This window comes from Misgurnus anguillicaudatus, chromosome 21 (genome assembly GCF_027580225.2).
Source record: "Misgurnus anguillicaudatus chromosome 21, ASM2758022v2, whole genome shotgun sequence".
Taxonomy (NCBI): domain Eukaryota; kingdom Metazoa; phylum Chordata; class Actinopteri; order Cypriniformes; family Cobitidae; genus Misgurnus; species Misgurnus anguillicaudatus.
Window position 1 is genome coordinate 30,899,607 of NC_073357.2, and position 14,565 is coordinate 30,914,171.

Below are 14,565 nucleotides of genomic sequence, written 5' to 3' on the forward strand. Positions count from 1 at the left end.
AGGATTACTCTACTTTCTTTAAAAAATTCAGATAATTTACTCACCCCCATGTCATCCAAAAGTTTGATGTCTTTCTTTGTTCAGTCGAGAAGAAATAAAGTCTTTCAGAAAAACATTCCAGAATTTTTCTCAATTTAATAGACTTTTTTTGTACCTCTACAGTTTACAGTTTAAATCCAGTTTAAAATTGCAGTTTCAACACAGTTTCAAAGGACTCTAAATTATCCCAATCGAGGCATAAGGGTCTCATCTAGCAAAAACGATTGTCATTTTTGGTACGAAAAAAATGCACTTTTAAACCACAACTTCTTGTCTTGCACCAACCGTGTGTAATGTGTCATGACATCAAAAGGTCACATGTTACATATGTGAAATGCACACTTGTGGACCATTTTAAACAATAAACTGATACATAGACATTATTTAGTATCATTCCTCATACTACAACGTCGGAATGGTCCTCTTTCTTCACACTTGTAAACACTGTGGCGGTAATTTTGCATATATCATGTGTGACCTTTTGATGTCATTACGCGAGTTTGCGCTGGCGCATCACACTGCAGGTGCAAGACGAGACGTTGTGGTTTAAAAGTACATATTTTTATTTTTATTGCCGAAAATGACTAGCCTGGATGCCAGCCGATCTTAGCCCCGCCCACAACATTTTGAGAACGGGAAGATCGGTCTGGGGTTTCTGCGTTGAGGAGCTACTATGCTAGACCCAAAGCTGGTCGAACCAATCAAATTGTCAGGGCGGGCTTTATACGATGATGGACAGATGATCAACAGTAACGTAATGAACCACGTCACCAAAAAGCACGTGTGTTGAATCTGTTTACAACAAAATGGCTGCCGCTGTAGAATTCAGATGTGTGTATTCTGACATTGAGTCTGTTCTAAAAGATATCGACAGAGCATTGATTTTAAAAGAGGAACAGAGAAACGCGAGCAAGGCATTTGTTGATGTTTTTGCCGTCTTTCCTACGGGATTCGGCAAAAGTTGGTCGCAACTGAAACTGGTATCAAGGCGATGCAACTCGGCGTGCATGACGAGATGGATATAATTAGTGGTCGTTGCCAGCTTCTTTTCGGAAGCCCGGAATCGTGGTTGCTAAATAAGTGGAGGGCCATGCTAGGCTCCAATATTTTCAAGCCAACGTAATGGGTATCGTTGTGGATGAAGTTCACCTAATGGTAAGAGATAGTCTTACTGTATGACTTAGTAAATACTTAATGTTGTGATATAAATGAAATGTTGTAAACATAGTAGGTGTTGATGTACATTCGCTAACTCAGACTTAGTATAATTACAATGTTATTGTCATTGTAGCGAAATAACTAGCAGTTCGGTCAGGCTGCAAAAGACGTAACGTACGTCACACACTCCATTGCTCTGATTGGTCGTAGGTCTATCCAATTGAGTGCAGAGGCATTTTTCGGTTGAGACACGCCTCATAATTATAGCTCAATGGAGCGGTATCAGACTTAAATTCTGACTAGAATTGAGTATGACAACGTCAGGCTAGAAAATAACAATTGTTTCGCTAGATAAGACCCTTATGCAAAATGGCGACTTGCATGTAAGGGGACCCTCGTGTATGTAGATAAAAATGACTCATTCTAAGGTTATAAAAACATAACGGTTCATTTTAAAAGGTCTTTATACACCCCTGAGAATATAGTTTTGTATATTATTTTGTATATAGTTTTGTATATTTCTTTCTTTCAAGAGATCCTTCCAAAAATTGCACACTGCACCTTTAAATTAAGAAAAATCCTGGAATGTTTTCCTCAAAAAACCTAATTTCTTCTCGACTGAACAAAGAAAGACATCAACATTTTGGATGACATGGGGGTGAGGAAATTATCGGGAAGAAAGTGGAGTAATCCTTTAGGCTTATGCTTTGTCATACCACAGGACTAGTGATGTGAACTTCATTAAAGGTTAAAGTGAAAAGCTAGAATTGTGGCTAGCAAACACTTTTACTTGCACATGTTACTCGATGAAAACCGAGCTAAAGTCATTTTGTGATTTACTTTATCCCACATAATGTAAAGAACACTGTGTGAAAATATAACCTTGATGTCTTTAATATTGACTGAGTAAGGTCATGAAATCAATGAGTAAAATCAACCCTGTACGCTCTTAATCTGACAATTAGATTATGAAACTTTAACCTGGATTTTACAGACACTGTCACAATACTGTATAATACTGTATGTAAATTTGACCCTACTGTAAAATCTTGATGTTTAAAGAGATTGTCATTTTAACAACCCAAACACTCGGTGTGTCTCTCATATAAAGACAGAAGACATGAGTCACTGTGTGGGTTTAACAAGAATCTCTCTTGTTTCTCTATTTGCATGTGTCTTTTTTATTTATGATCTCTCATGTAAATGTGTAGCCTTGTAAAGCTTTGGGCTCAAAAAGCTTTTAGCCTTTGTGAGCGAGGCACATTGAGGCAATGTGTAATTTAGCGGTGGTTCCTGACTGTACGGCCCTCTCCTGTGGAGGATTCGGGGCCCTTTTATGCACTTGTATGCTCCTGAGAGGCAAGAGGCTGTTCAGTTATGCAAACATTAACAATGTAGTGAGTCATCATCATCTGCTGTTCACTGACAAGAGAAAAATCTTTTGTCTGCCTCCTTTACTACCATCTGAACATCACTTCTTCTTTTTTGACGTTTTTGTGTTTTTACCAAGACTATTTGTGCCTCAGGTACTGTAATGGACAGGAAATGTTTAAAGCCAGAAGGCCGTTATTTTCATATAATAACATCATAAAAAACAGTGTCTGGAAAAAAAGATGGGCAAATAAAAAATTGGACAATAAAAGTTTATCACCTTAATGAATTCTTTTTGCTGATGGCCAATTGGTTGGCTGTGGATCATTGTAAAAACAAAGGTTTATTCCATTCATATGCCCACTGATTAGTCATTCTAAGCTCTTCTGTATTTGCACACATGCACAGAGAGAGAGAGAGAGCAACTGCACTTATTTTCTGGGTGCAGGTTTGGTACTGATGTACTTGCTTTATCTTTTAGCATGTATTTACAAATGTATTATTATTTTTTATTTGTGCCAGTGGTTACCATGCCAGCGAGGGGGTTGTACGGATATTTTGCTTCTTAAAGCTACCATCTCTGATGCCTTGTTATTGTACTAATGGGTGTTATAGAGGTATCAAGAGCCAAGCTCTGTGTGGAGAAGTTGTTTGGGTAAACAAGTACTTAATCAGTTCATAAAAACTTTAAAATGGCTGTAAAAAGTATTGGAACATGGCCCTTTTTACATTCGTGGCATTAAATAAGTATCAAATGGTTTCACAACCAGTTTTAATTACCCAACTGGTCCTAGGGTCATGTTTAATAAATATATGAAATCAATTCCCGCAGGTGTATGAAAGAAAATGCTATTGGCAACTATCTCGGATGAATTTTGCATCTATTGTATAGACTGTTTCAACGGCGCACGTTTAGTGACGCGATAACGCGTATGGTCAGAACTTCCGGTTTCTGTTTGTTTAAAGGTGCAATGTGTAATTTTTAGAAGGATCTCTTGACAGAAATGCTAAATAATATACAAAACTATATTATCAGGGGGTTATAAAGACCTTTTTATAATGAACAGTTATGTTTTTATTATCTTAGAATGAGACGTTTTTATCTACATAAATAGAGGGTCCCCTAACGTGGAAGTCGCCATTTTGTGCTGCCATGTTTCTACAGAAGCCCTTAATGGACAAACTTTTTTTACTAAGTTGTCTCCGTCAATTACGTGCTTTTCCGGTGGCGGCTACCGTAGCTTCTCGATGCTTTTCAAAAGCGAGGGGTGAGCAGTGGACTGAGCCGTTGGTTGTAATTCACAACCTTACCACTGGATGCTGCTTAAATTTACACACTGCACCTTTAATGGTCTGGTAGTTGCTAAAAACTGAACTCTTAAACAAATGGTTTTGGTTTCCTAGGTAATCTACGTGTTGTTTATTTTGCTTGTTATTAGGGGTGTTACGAGACACTTACTCCACAAGACGAGATTGGGTTCACGAGACGAGACGATATTTTTACACTTTTTAAGAAATATTTTAACGTTTTAACTAACCAAGGACTGGCCCTAACAATTACTTTGCTAGCTGATAAGTAATTTGTTATTTTTGGGTAATAAAATAGATCAAAGTGAGCAATAGTCTTTAAAGTTACATAATAACGACGATGCAATAATAATTGGTTCAAATGAAGTATCAAAACCAAACACATTACATTTGTGGTCTAAAAATAAAAAGCATTATGTATTTTAACAAATGCCTGCAGGGGGTGACAGTGGACTCGTCTCGCGGATGCCGTCTTCACTTTCACTTAAGACGGAGAAACGCTTATTTTTAGCCAAACAATGTTTAAATCCAATTGAATATTTAATATATGCTGCATACGTAATCAAGGTTTATTTCAGTTAATTCTCTGAGCATTACATTCGCAAGTCATGGGCATATTACAACAATTTGCGATTAATTAAATAATTTGTTAACTTTATAGTTGTTAAAATGATGTAAATGCAGTCTACAAATACGACTTCCGAAGGACGCAGTCTTTTATTTGAGAAACGGCCAGCATTTCACCTCCATGTGGAATCTTGTGACATATATCTCGTCGCACGAAATATCGTCACACCCCCTACTTGTTATATAAATAAAGTACTTTAAAAGGACTTTGTTGTTATTTATTATTAGCGGAGTTTACCGGCAGTTACGTGCTTTCCACGAAAGCCGCTTGTTTATGTTGTTACTGCCAAAACCACCTATATGTGCAGATTAATCTTTAAAACGCATATCAGTGGTCCTCTATACAGTATGTAATTCTTATGACACCTGATTTTACATTATCTCGTTTTTTCCTCCCGTCATGTGTTTTTAAGGCTAAGGCGTCAGCAGAACCCTGGTCTCTTTGGCAAGATGAGGTCGTCAGCGTCATCGCGTTTCGGGCCTGAAGATGCCGATGGACCGGCTAGCGACCCTGATGATGAGGAGGAGGAATCGCTACAGCTTCAAATCCCCTGAACAAATTTCTCCAGACCTGGAAATGTACGAATGACTCATAGATCACACCCAAGCATTTCACCTTCCCCTTCATTTCATCTCGGCTGGAACCAGAGGAGGACATAGATTTGAAAGACTGTACTGTCTGTCTTCACACCTCTCAGTAGACAGATAAACACAACAGTAATGTCGACAATGAACAACTTAAAGTTTGTGGCAGAGCCAGACCCTTGATATTTACAGTATTTGAAGTCTTGTCTAAAAGTCTGCTTGTGTCTCCGTTGTTGGTTACAGTCCAAGATGGCACATAGATTATAGAAATAGACACGCATCTATGTTTTAAGCTTCGTTGAGTGGATTCGTTGAGTTTTCCTAGCTAGCCCATTTGAAGACTCCTAGAAGCCTCATTAAAACGCAGCAAGCACAAGCATGCCAATGCACGCACACGCTGATCAAACCTTATACAAGCCTTTTGTGAGCTGTTCACTGGCGAAATGTTTAAGGTCTGAACATTACATTCCCATCTTCATTCTGATCTTCAGTGATCTCTGATGACCTCTAAAGGCATCCATGCATTCATGCTTATGTCTCTACTCCATGTCTACATCCACACTCTTTTTTCATACTTTTTAAGACCTGCATTATAATTTTATCTTGTCACACATTCATTTTCTTTTTTTGCCTTTTCTCCAAATCATTTTTATTTCTTATTTAATCGTTTGTCTGCTTTCACACGCAACCCCCATCACAACTCTCACATCACTATTCAAAACAACCCATTCAGAACATGATGGTTATGTTTCCTGTGTCTGGGGAGCATTTCATTTCTGCTGCGTTGTTACTGATGGGCAAGCTGGTGCTGTTGTCCCAGAGCTTTTCTCGTGGCCACGTAAACGTGTTTCTTTGCAGTGGGGGAGTCGTCTTGTGTTATGTAGGAAGTGGAGAATCATTTATGAACGAGTCGGTGGGAATTATTTCCTTTCGTGCATTACAGGTGCACTGGGAAACACTTAAACAAACGTTGTGTTGATATAAAACCGATTTAAGCAATATGGTGCTGTCTACGCATCACGAATGGGGACCAATACTGACTAATCTTTAACTTGGACATTTATACTGGTTATATTGAAGTATTTATCTGATGTCGTTTTTTACCAAAGTGGTCTGCATTACAGTTTTTGTATTTGTTTGTGTTTTACCTCTATAAATGTTAAGTGTATATACATATTGGCTGTGTGACAGTTATTTTGTGTAATAGTGGTTTAATCTACATTAAGATTGCAAGACTGTACTTATCTACAGTAAATCACAGGTGATTATACCGCTGCTTGGGACCGGGTAGGTCTCTACAACATGTAAAGGATAATGTATATCCAGCAGGTTGCGATCGCAGAAATAAGCACGACAGTGTGATCAGGACCCGACGCGAAGCGGAACCTGGACATTATTCTGCTTATTACACGGCTATTTATATATTATTACCTTATAAGTAAGATAATGAACATTTAAATATTGATTTGACATATTTGCTCATTTTTAACACAGGAAACCCTGTTTAGTTTCGGTTTTTGGTTAAGACGAGACGTTCAAATGTCACGAACACAGACACACTATTTGTTTTAATCATTTGTAACTATAATGTCATATTTTATATATATATATATATATATATATATATATATATATATGTATGTATGTTATTAAAAGACAAGTTTGGTATTTTACACTTAAAGCCCTGTTTTCAGATTGTTTATGATGAAGTAGAACGGTTTTGACTGAAATTTGGACATATGATGCTATCCTGAGAATTTTCGGGAGTTTGTTGTATCACCTCCTACCTCTATAATGGGTTTATAGGTGCACTGGAAAAATCCTTCCTAAAATGCATTAAACTTTCGTTTACAAAGACGTGAACCTCACCGAGTGGTCGGGGATGTTCACTGGTGTGCTTACACAGAAATCGCTGAAAAAGTCGCTTTCCAACAGGTTTTATCGTAGTTTTTTTCCAACTCCATTGACTTGTATTAGATGTGCTGTGAGGTACGGTATTACTCCGCGCCAGGACTTTGTTTGTATTCTTGCAATTGGCAAAGGCGGATTATCGCCACCAACTGGGCTGGAGTGTCTATTATTCAAGCTCTCAACAGAAGAATGTACGGGTGTGAGGCGTTTGGAAAAATAGGTCCACAAGTTAACAACGAATGCTAAAACAACTGTTGGAAAGCATCTTTTAACGCGATCCTTGTGATAGCACACCAGTGAACACCCCTGACCACTCGGTGAGTTTCACGTCTTTGTAAACAAAAGTTTAATGCATTTTAGGAAGGATTGTTCCAGTGCACCTATGCAGCCATTGTAGATGTTGTGGGGTGATACAACAGAAACCGAAAATTCTCGGCCAGAGTGGAGATTTAGAAAATCTTTGGTTACACAGTTGCATGTAAACAGAGACAAACTGATGTTTAGGCAGCCAACTTCACAGTATGCCCCAGAGCTCGCACCTACGCCAAAAGTGCGATCTTTTTCAAAAGAGAAACAGGAAGTGATTCGAGGTTTTTGGGATTCTGATTGACTTACGTGGCCTTGAGCTTCTCGTTACACTGCCACCTAGAAGTTTGGCATGCTCTTGATGGCATATATACACGTGTACGTGCCAATGAACACTTTTTTGAAAACTGACATGTGTGCACGAAGTTTTAGCTTTGGAAACCATTTTCTACAAACATGTAAAAAAAGGGTAATTAAAATATGATTTCCCTTTGTGATGTCAGAAGGTGATAATACCGCCCCTTAATCTGCACTATCCAACCACGGCACTGCCATTTAGTGCAGAGATCAGCTCATTTGCATTTAACAGGACACACCCAAACATGGCACATTTTTGCTCACACCTACAAAGTGTCAATTTTAACATGTTATATTAAATTATCTATATGATATTTTGAGCTAAAACTTCAAATACGTATTCTGGGGTACCAAAGATTTATTCTACATCTTAAAGTCTTGTGAAATGTTGCCTTTACATAATTTTTGTGTTATATTAAACTACCAGTCAAAAGGATTTCTAGCATCTGAGTTACTGTGTGTTATTATAGGCAGTTGTTATCTTGGAATAACATACCTTGGAATGTCGCACCTGGCCAATCAGAATCAAGCATTTCAGAATGCCCTGTAATAAGTCAATAATAACATCTCTTAAAACCTCATATCCTTTTCTCTTCTAAATTTAGCATTTGCATTCTACCTGATAGCAGTTATTCAAGCCGTGTTTGACATATTTTAAATTGTTCGTCTTTCAGACAAGCTCTCTGACACATATTTTCCTTATGCTTTGTTCAAGCTTTTCAAGATGTGTGTCTGTTGTAATGAGTTTTACTTGGTTGTATTAGGTGTGTTTAGTTGTCAAGGACTTCATCTTCCAAAACTGCGATACTCATATATTACAGCTGTGTGCTTACAAACAATAAGACCTTTTTAGGTATTTAAATTGGATTTTTACTTCTTCAACCAGTTTTTTGTCCATTTGAAAACACATTTAAAAATCGCAGATGCAGTTGAAAGGTCATTGTGCGGGTGCACTGAAGCATAATATTAAACCAAACTGTCCAGTCATACAAGCTCTAATCTTCAGAGCCATGAAGTCTCAAAACACCTATTATTCTGTTAGTCTGTTTAAATATACAGTCTGTTAAAATCGCATCAGGTTGTGTTCCGCTTTATTTGATCTTTTGAGACTCTCGGGCAAACTTCTCGGTCCATTACACATTAAACTTCTCTGTATTAGTATCTAAAGGCCCACATATTCCACTTAGTATAGTTTTATTCCTTTATTACCTGGATTTTATAACCTCTGCACTGAAGATCATCCACTGCATCTCGTACTTTTCTCCATCCGTGTATGACAGGTGCTGACAGAGGGTTTCTGTGCCACTGGAGGAGAATCACAGCGTTCACGTTTTTGCCACCTAATATAGTGCGTTTTCAGTTCTACCTGCACTTACGGTTAATGTACTGTAGCGAATCATAATTTTAAGAGGGGTAAGACTAAAATAACATCCTTGTTCCGTGCCAGTCCCTTTCATGACCTCCAATTATCCAACTTGTTGAGCAATCTAAGCACTTCTGTGGAATCAAAATTTAATACGGTCATCTGAAGACCTCAAGTACAGTTCAAAAGCATGCATGCAACAGTATGGTAACGTATGGAGATGAATGAGGGTTTTCTACTACCCACGCTTCTAGTACCCATTGTCGGCGGGAGGAAATTGTGTGCTGAATGAAATGAGATACAGTGTGTCGTGACTAAAGCTTTCCTTGCATAGCTTCACCATATTTTACGTAATATCTCATCATACTTTTATGAAATTACCTGAATTAAGAAAAGGCCAGATCACACATTGAGAGGTGCTGCTGCAAAGATGATAGCCACCTAATGGATTTTTACATTTGAAGGAAATGTCAGTGCTTGCACATTTCTCACACAATGTTATGCAGGGCCGTGCAAGGGTGGTGTTCACTGCCTTTCTGCCATCGGCCGATGTGCCCTTCACATCAACCGCCAACCCCCCCTTTAAAGTGTTTTGTTACTACTCTGCTAAAGATCCACTGATTCCGATAATCCACAATTTTGTGTAACACTTGTTTTTATTAAATATACATGACTATGACCTCGTTAATATGTAACTGCAAATTTATTTTGTCATTTATCTTTGTCAAAAATAATGAAAATATATTTTTATTTTAAATGTCCGTTTTATCAAAGTTTCAAAAGCAACCAACAGTACAAACTTAAATTGTTGAGAATAAAACATTTTTTAACAGTTTGAACAATATGAAAATTAAATTAAATCGAATTAAAATAATATTAATTTTTAACATACAACAGCGGGACAAAGTTACAAGTGTTCATCCTGACAGGATTTCCTCACATTTAAACACGATTTACTTTTATTTTGAAAAACCAAGAGAAGTGAAACTTTAGAATGTGTTAGGTCACTAAATAACCTGTAGATTTATCCGTACTTTACCAGATGAAACAAGAAACAGAACGCGTTATAAGAAAAAATGATGCTTTTGGAATTTACTTATCATGGTTGAAAACACATTTCTCGACCTACACGCGGAAAACGGTGAGTAAATAACGCGATATTTGTCAGCTCTTTTTTTATATATATATATTTGTCAGCTCTGTCAAGGGTTGTGTGCTAAAGATGCTGTCATAGTTTGAGATGCAAATGTTATATTATCAGGGCTCGGAGAAAATCGCTTTGTTACTTTCATCCCACGTTACTTTTGCCACGGTTCTCCCCCCCACCACCCCCTGTTCTTGTTTGGGCCACTGCCCCTCAAAATGTCTGTGCACGGCCCTGATGTTGTTGCTGGGTTTTCAAAAACACCCAAAACTTATTATGGGCTTACTTTACCAAGCACTGCTTATCAAACCTAACAAAATACGTGTGCATATCCACGACTGTATGATTGAGGTGGACCCCTGTCTGTAAAAACCCAGCTAAAGTAAATTTTTTGCGAGTGAAATCTGACTTTCATTCTCCAAATCTCATGATTAGATGGATTTCACAGACAGGGTATAGAAAAATGCTGCATGCTTTCATCTCTGACAAGTTACATTCCCTGTTGTACAGATGCAGATATACCACAAGGACATTCTTAGCTAAACAAAATGAAGCCTTTTGAAGAGAAAATAAATGGTTATTTAGGCTATTAACAGAAGAGACACATATGCTCAGAAATAAAACTTTTGTTCCTATTTGATGGCTTCATTTGCAGTTAAAGTTGCAATGCTCTTAACAATCATCATCATTGTTCTGGTGATGTTGACTGGGTGACTGTGTGTGACATTACTTATTACTTGCCTGCAAAAGAAAGCAGCTGTTTATTTTTTCTTAACGCCATTCCAGCATATTTATAGTGGAAATTGGTTAATCTATACACAAGTTAATGCACACAAACGTTATGGGAAGGGCAATTTGACATTTCCAATTCAGTACCCAGAGTAAAGCAGTTGCTTTAGATGCAGGGAGGAGTGCATACAGTATACTTACAGATTACCTCTGACAGCAAAAACCTACTGGAAGCATATTTAAACCTTAAAAGACATGTTGAGTAAAGATGCCTCTATAACCGAGCAGACTGTGAAAATGACAAATTATGGCTAGCAATAAAATTTATATGTAATATGATGATGATAAGATGCATGCAAATTTACCACCCACACAAATTTTTAAATGCCACCATTTGTCATTTTAGTGACAGTTGTTATCATCTCATCCAAGACGGCACACCTATGGTGAAATCCAGATGTTGCATTGCAGGAATCATGTTCACACTTCTGAATCATGCAGGATGATTTAAAGTAGGTGTAAGAGTGTGTACATCATAAAGGTTAGTGTGTGTGTGTGTGTGTGTGTGTGTGTGTGTGTGTGTGTGTGTGTGTGTGTGTTGAAGCCAACTGTGTTTGAGAGCCAGTAGGCTACGGTACATTTTAAGAGGCTGGAAAGGAAACAGTTAAAGGATTCGTCCATTTTCTTAAAAAAAAAATCCAGATAATTTACCACCATGTCATCCAAAATGTTGATGTCTTTCTTTGTTCAGTCGAGAAGAAATGATGTTTTTTGAGGAAAACATTACAGGATTTTTCTTATTTTAATGGACTTTAATGGACCCCAACACTTAACAGCTTTAATGCAGTTTAGCATCGCAGTTTCAAAGGACTCTAAATGATCTCAAACGAGGCATAAGGGTCTTATCTAGCGAAATGATTGTCATTTTTGGCAAGAAAAATAAAAAATATGCACTTTTAAACCACAACTTCTCATCTTTCACCGGTTCTCTGACGCGCCAACGTGACCTCACATAATTGCGCAATGAGGTGGAAAGGTCACGTGTTACATGAAACGCAAATTTGCGGACCATTTTAAACAATAAACTGACACAAAGACATTAATATCATTCGACATACAACAACGTTTGAACGGTCCTCTTTCTCCTCACTTGTAAACACTGGGGCGTAGTTTCGCATACGTCATCCGTGAGGTCGTGATGATGTATTGCGTGAGGTCACGCTGGCACGTCACAGGACCGGAGATAGATGAGAAGTTGTGGTTTAAAAGTGCATATTTTTTATTTTTCTTGTCAAAAATGACAATTGTTTCGCTAGATAAGATCCTTATGCCTCGTTTGGGATCGTTAAGAGTCTTTTAAAACTCTGTTTAAAAAAAATGAAGTGTTGAGTTAAGTGTTGGGGTCCAATAAACTCCATTAAAATGAGAAAAATCCTGGAAAGTTTTCCTCAAAAAACATAATTTCTTCTCGACTGAACAAAGAAAGACATCAACATTTTGGATGACATTGTGGTGAGTAAATGATCTGGATTTTTTTAAGAAAATGGGCTAATCCTTTAACCTATATTTCTTAAAAGAAAACTCATAAGAGGGTGATTCTCACGAAACCATTGAAACACCACGGCACTAATGATTTTAGCTTTAAATGTGTAATATAGTAACATTAAAAAGCATTAGAATTAACACAATACTGTGTTCTACCTTGCAAAATGTGTGATTTCAACATAAAATTTACAATTATAAATTCTTATCTCATTTTCTGCTGAAATTCTCATTACCGCAATGTGTCCGGCTGTGTTTGAACATGCGTTATGTTGTGATTTAATCAAATTAACACAAAAATATTAGGAAAAAAAATAACTGGATGTTTTGCTAGACTACTTTAGATGACAGAAAAAATATTTACTGAATATTCATGTATAATAGTAATGAAGAAAAATTAGGAAAATGATGTGTCCATGCCTGATGTTCTCATCCTCCACAACACTTTTTGAGAACAGTTTAAGCACACATACAGAATTTTAATAAATTTTGATTTTGAGTGACCAAGCACATGGACCAGTTACTTCAAGATGTCTACCAGGTAAGATCATTTTTTTACAGTTCATTTGAAATGTTGTCTTGTCAGAATGCTTACACGACATTTTGATTATCATTACCGCAACAGATGCTAATTAAATGTTAATTTAATTAATAGAAGCATAATACTTTGATTTTAAATGCATGTGCAGAATCTCCAAATTATGTTCTTTCAGGTTTGTCATGTCATTTTGAAAAAATGTCAGTGTTGATGTTTTCTGACTGTTGTGGTAATGAGATTTTTTTAGGACAAATTTTTTAAACTATGTTACAAAAAGTGTTAAATGATAAGTAAAAGTTTTTAAATTAATGTTCCCATTTACTCCAGACTTTGTTTTTCAATGTCTGGTGGGAAAAAAAGTAAATTTAAGCAATTTTTACATTTTTATGCTTGACATTTTTAAAACCAAGTTTTCGTGAGAATCACCCAAGAGAAGAGATCATATTTTACTAAAAAATATCTATAGGTAGAAAAGGATGTATTGTATGACCTTACTGACACTAAATATATGATATACATGCATATTTTTGTGTTCGGAGGCATTGTTTACCCTAAAGCCAACTACATTTATAAAATGTCACTTTATAAACATTTTTAGTTTAAATACATTGTCAGTATTCATAATTCAGTATTCAAAAAAGAATAAGACTTCATCGGTTTGACTTAAAACTAGATGAATTTGCCAATTGAAAGGAACAGCTTTTAATTACTGATGCTTGGTTAATACAAGCTGAGAGTGCTGGTGTTGTTCTGGGAAGCTGATGAGAAGAAAACAAATCTGAATTGCTTGCATGCCTGGAAGATAAGAGCTAGTAATTAAACTCTTGTCCTCCATATTAGGCAATTCAGTCCACACAGCTTTCAACTATTTTGTGGTGTTTTTCAACCTTTTGTGTTGCGGGTTTCATACCATCCTCCCATCATTCTCATTTGGGAAAAGAGATTGTGCATCTTTCAATGCAAATATACCTTTGTTGTGTCTGTCTCTTTACAGAGAGACAGTTGAATAAAGTGATCACGTCAGATTTATCAGCTGAAATTCCCATCATGGCTCAACTCTCAAACCATTCGCTTTGCTTTCAGCTTCAAATAAACTCACCTGATGCCGACCTTGACAGACAGGAGTAATAAAAAAATAAAGAGTCAATTTACAGAAAACAGAACGGTTGTCCCACATCTCTTATTTAAATCCCATCCTCTCCATCAACCATCACAGAGCTGTCTTTCCCAGCGAAAACATATTTTATAGGCATCCACTGATGCACACACTATTTCCTCGTATCTCGTCCCCAGCATGCTGTAAGAGTTAAGAGATAACAAATGACTGAAAGACCGAATTGGATAACAGATTCTCAAATATCCCTTGCATGCAAGGCAGAAAATGTTTTCATATTCATCTCACGGTCAGCTGTCATTTCAGAACGTATATCTCCAGAGTCAGCCGGTGTGGGCTTAGTGCATCCACAGCTTGTTTTATTTAGTTTTATATGACTGCTGTTCTCAGGTATCTGTGGTGTAGAGCTGTCATTCGATTACACATAAACAAGCAATCATGAGAGATAATGGCCAGGATAGGAATACGGTAAT

General features: G+C 37.0%; 2 protein-coding genes across 2 annotated transcripts in view; both read left to right on the top strand.

Annotated features, from left to right (window-relative positions):
* Window positions 1-6,262, top strand: part of ccdc102a (coiled-coil domain containing 102A) — a 92,341-nt gene extending 86,079 nt beyond the window's left edge. Inside the window, exon 9 of the mRNA XM_055202039.2 lies at window positions 4,917-6,262. Within this exon, the coding sequence (XP_055058014.1) occupies window positions 4,917-5,058 (142 nt within the window). The 3' untranslated portion in view covers window positions 5,059-6,262. The remainder of the gene's footprint in view (window positions 1-4,916) is intronic.
* A 5,042-nt stretch (window positions 6,263-11,304) lies between these two features.
* Window positions 11,305-14,565, top strand: part of dok4 (docking protein 4) — a 120,288-nt gene continuing 117,027 nt past the window's right edge. Inside the window, exon 1 of the mRNA XM_055202062.2 lies at window positions 11,305-11,410. The gene's annotated coding sequence lies outside the window, so the exon portion shown is untranslated. The remainder of the gene's footprint in view (window positions 11,411-14,565) is intronic.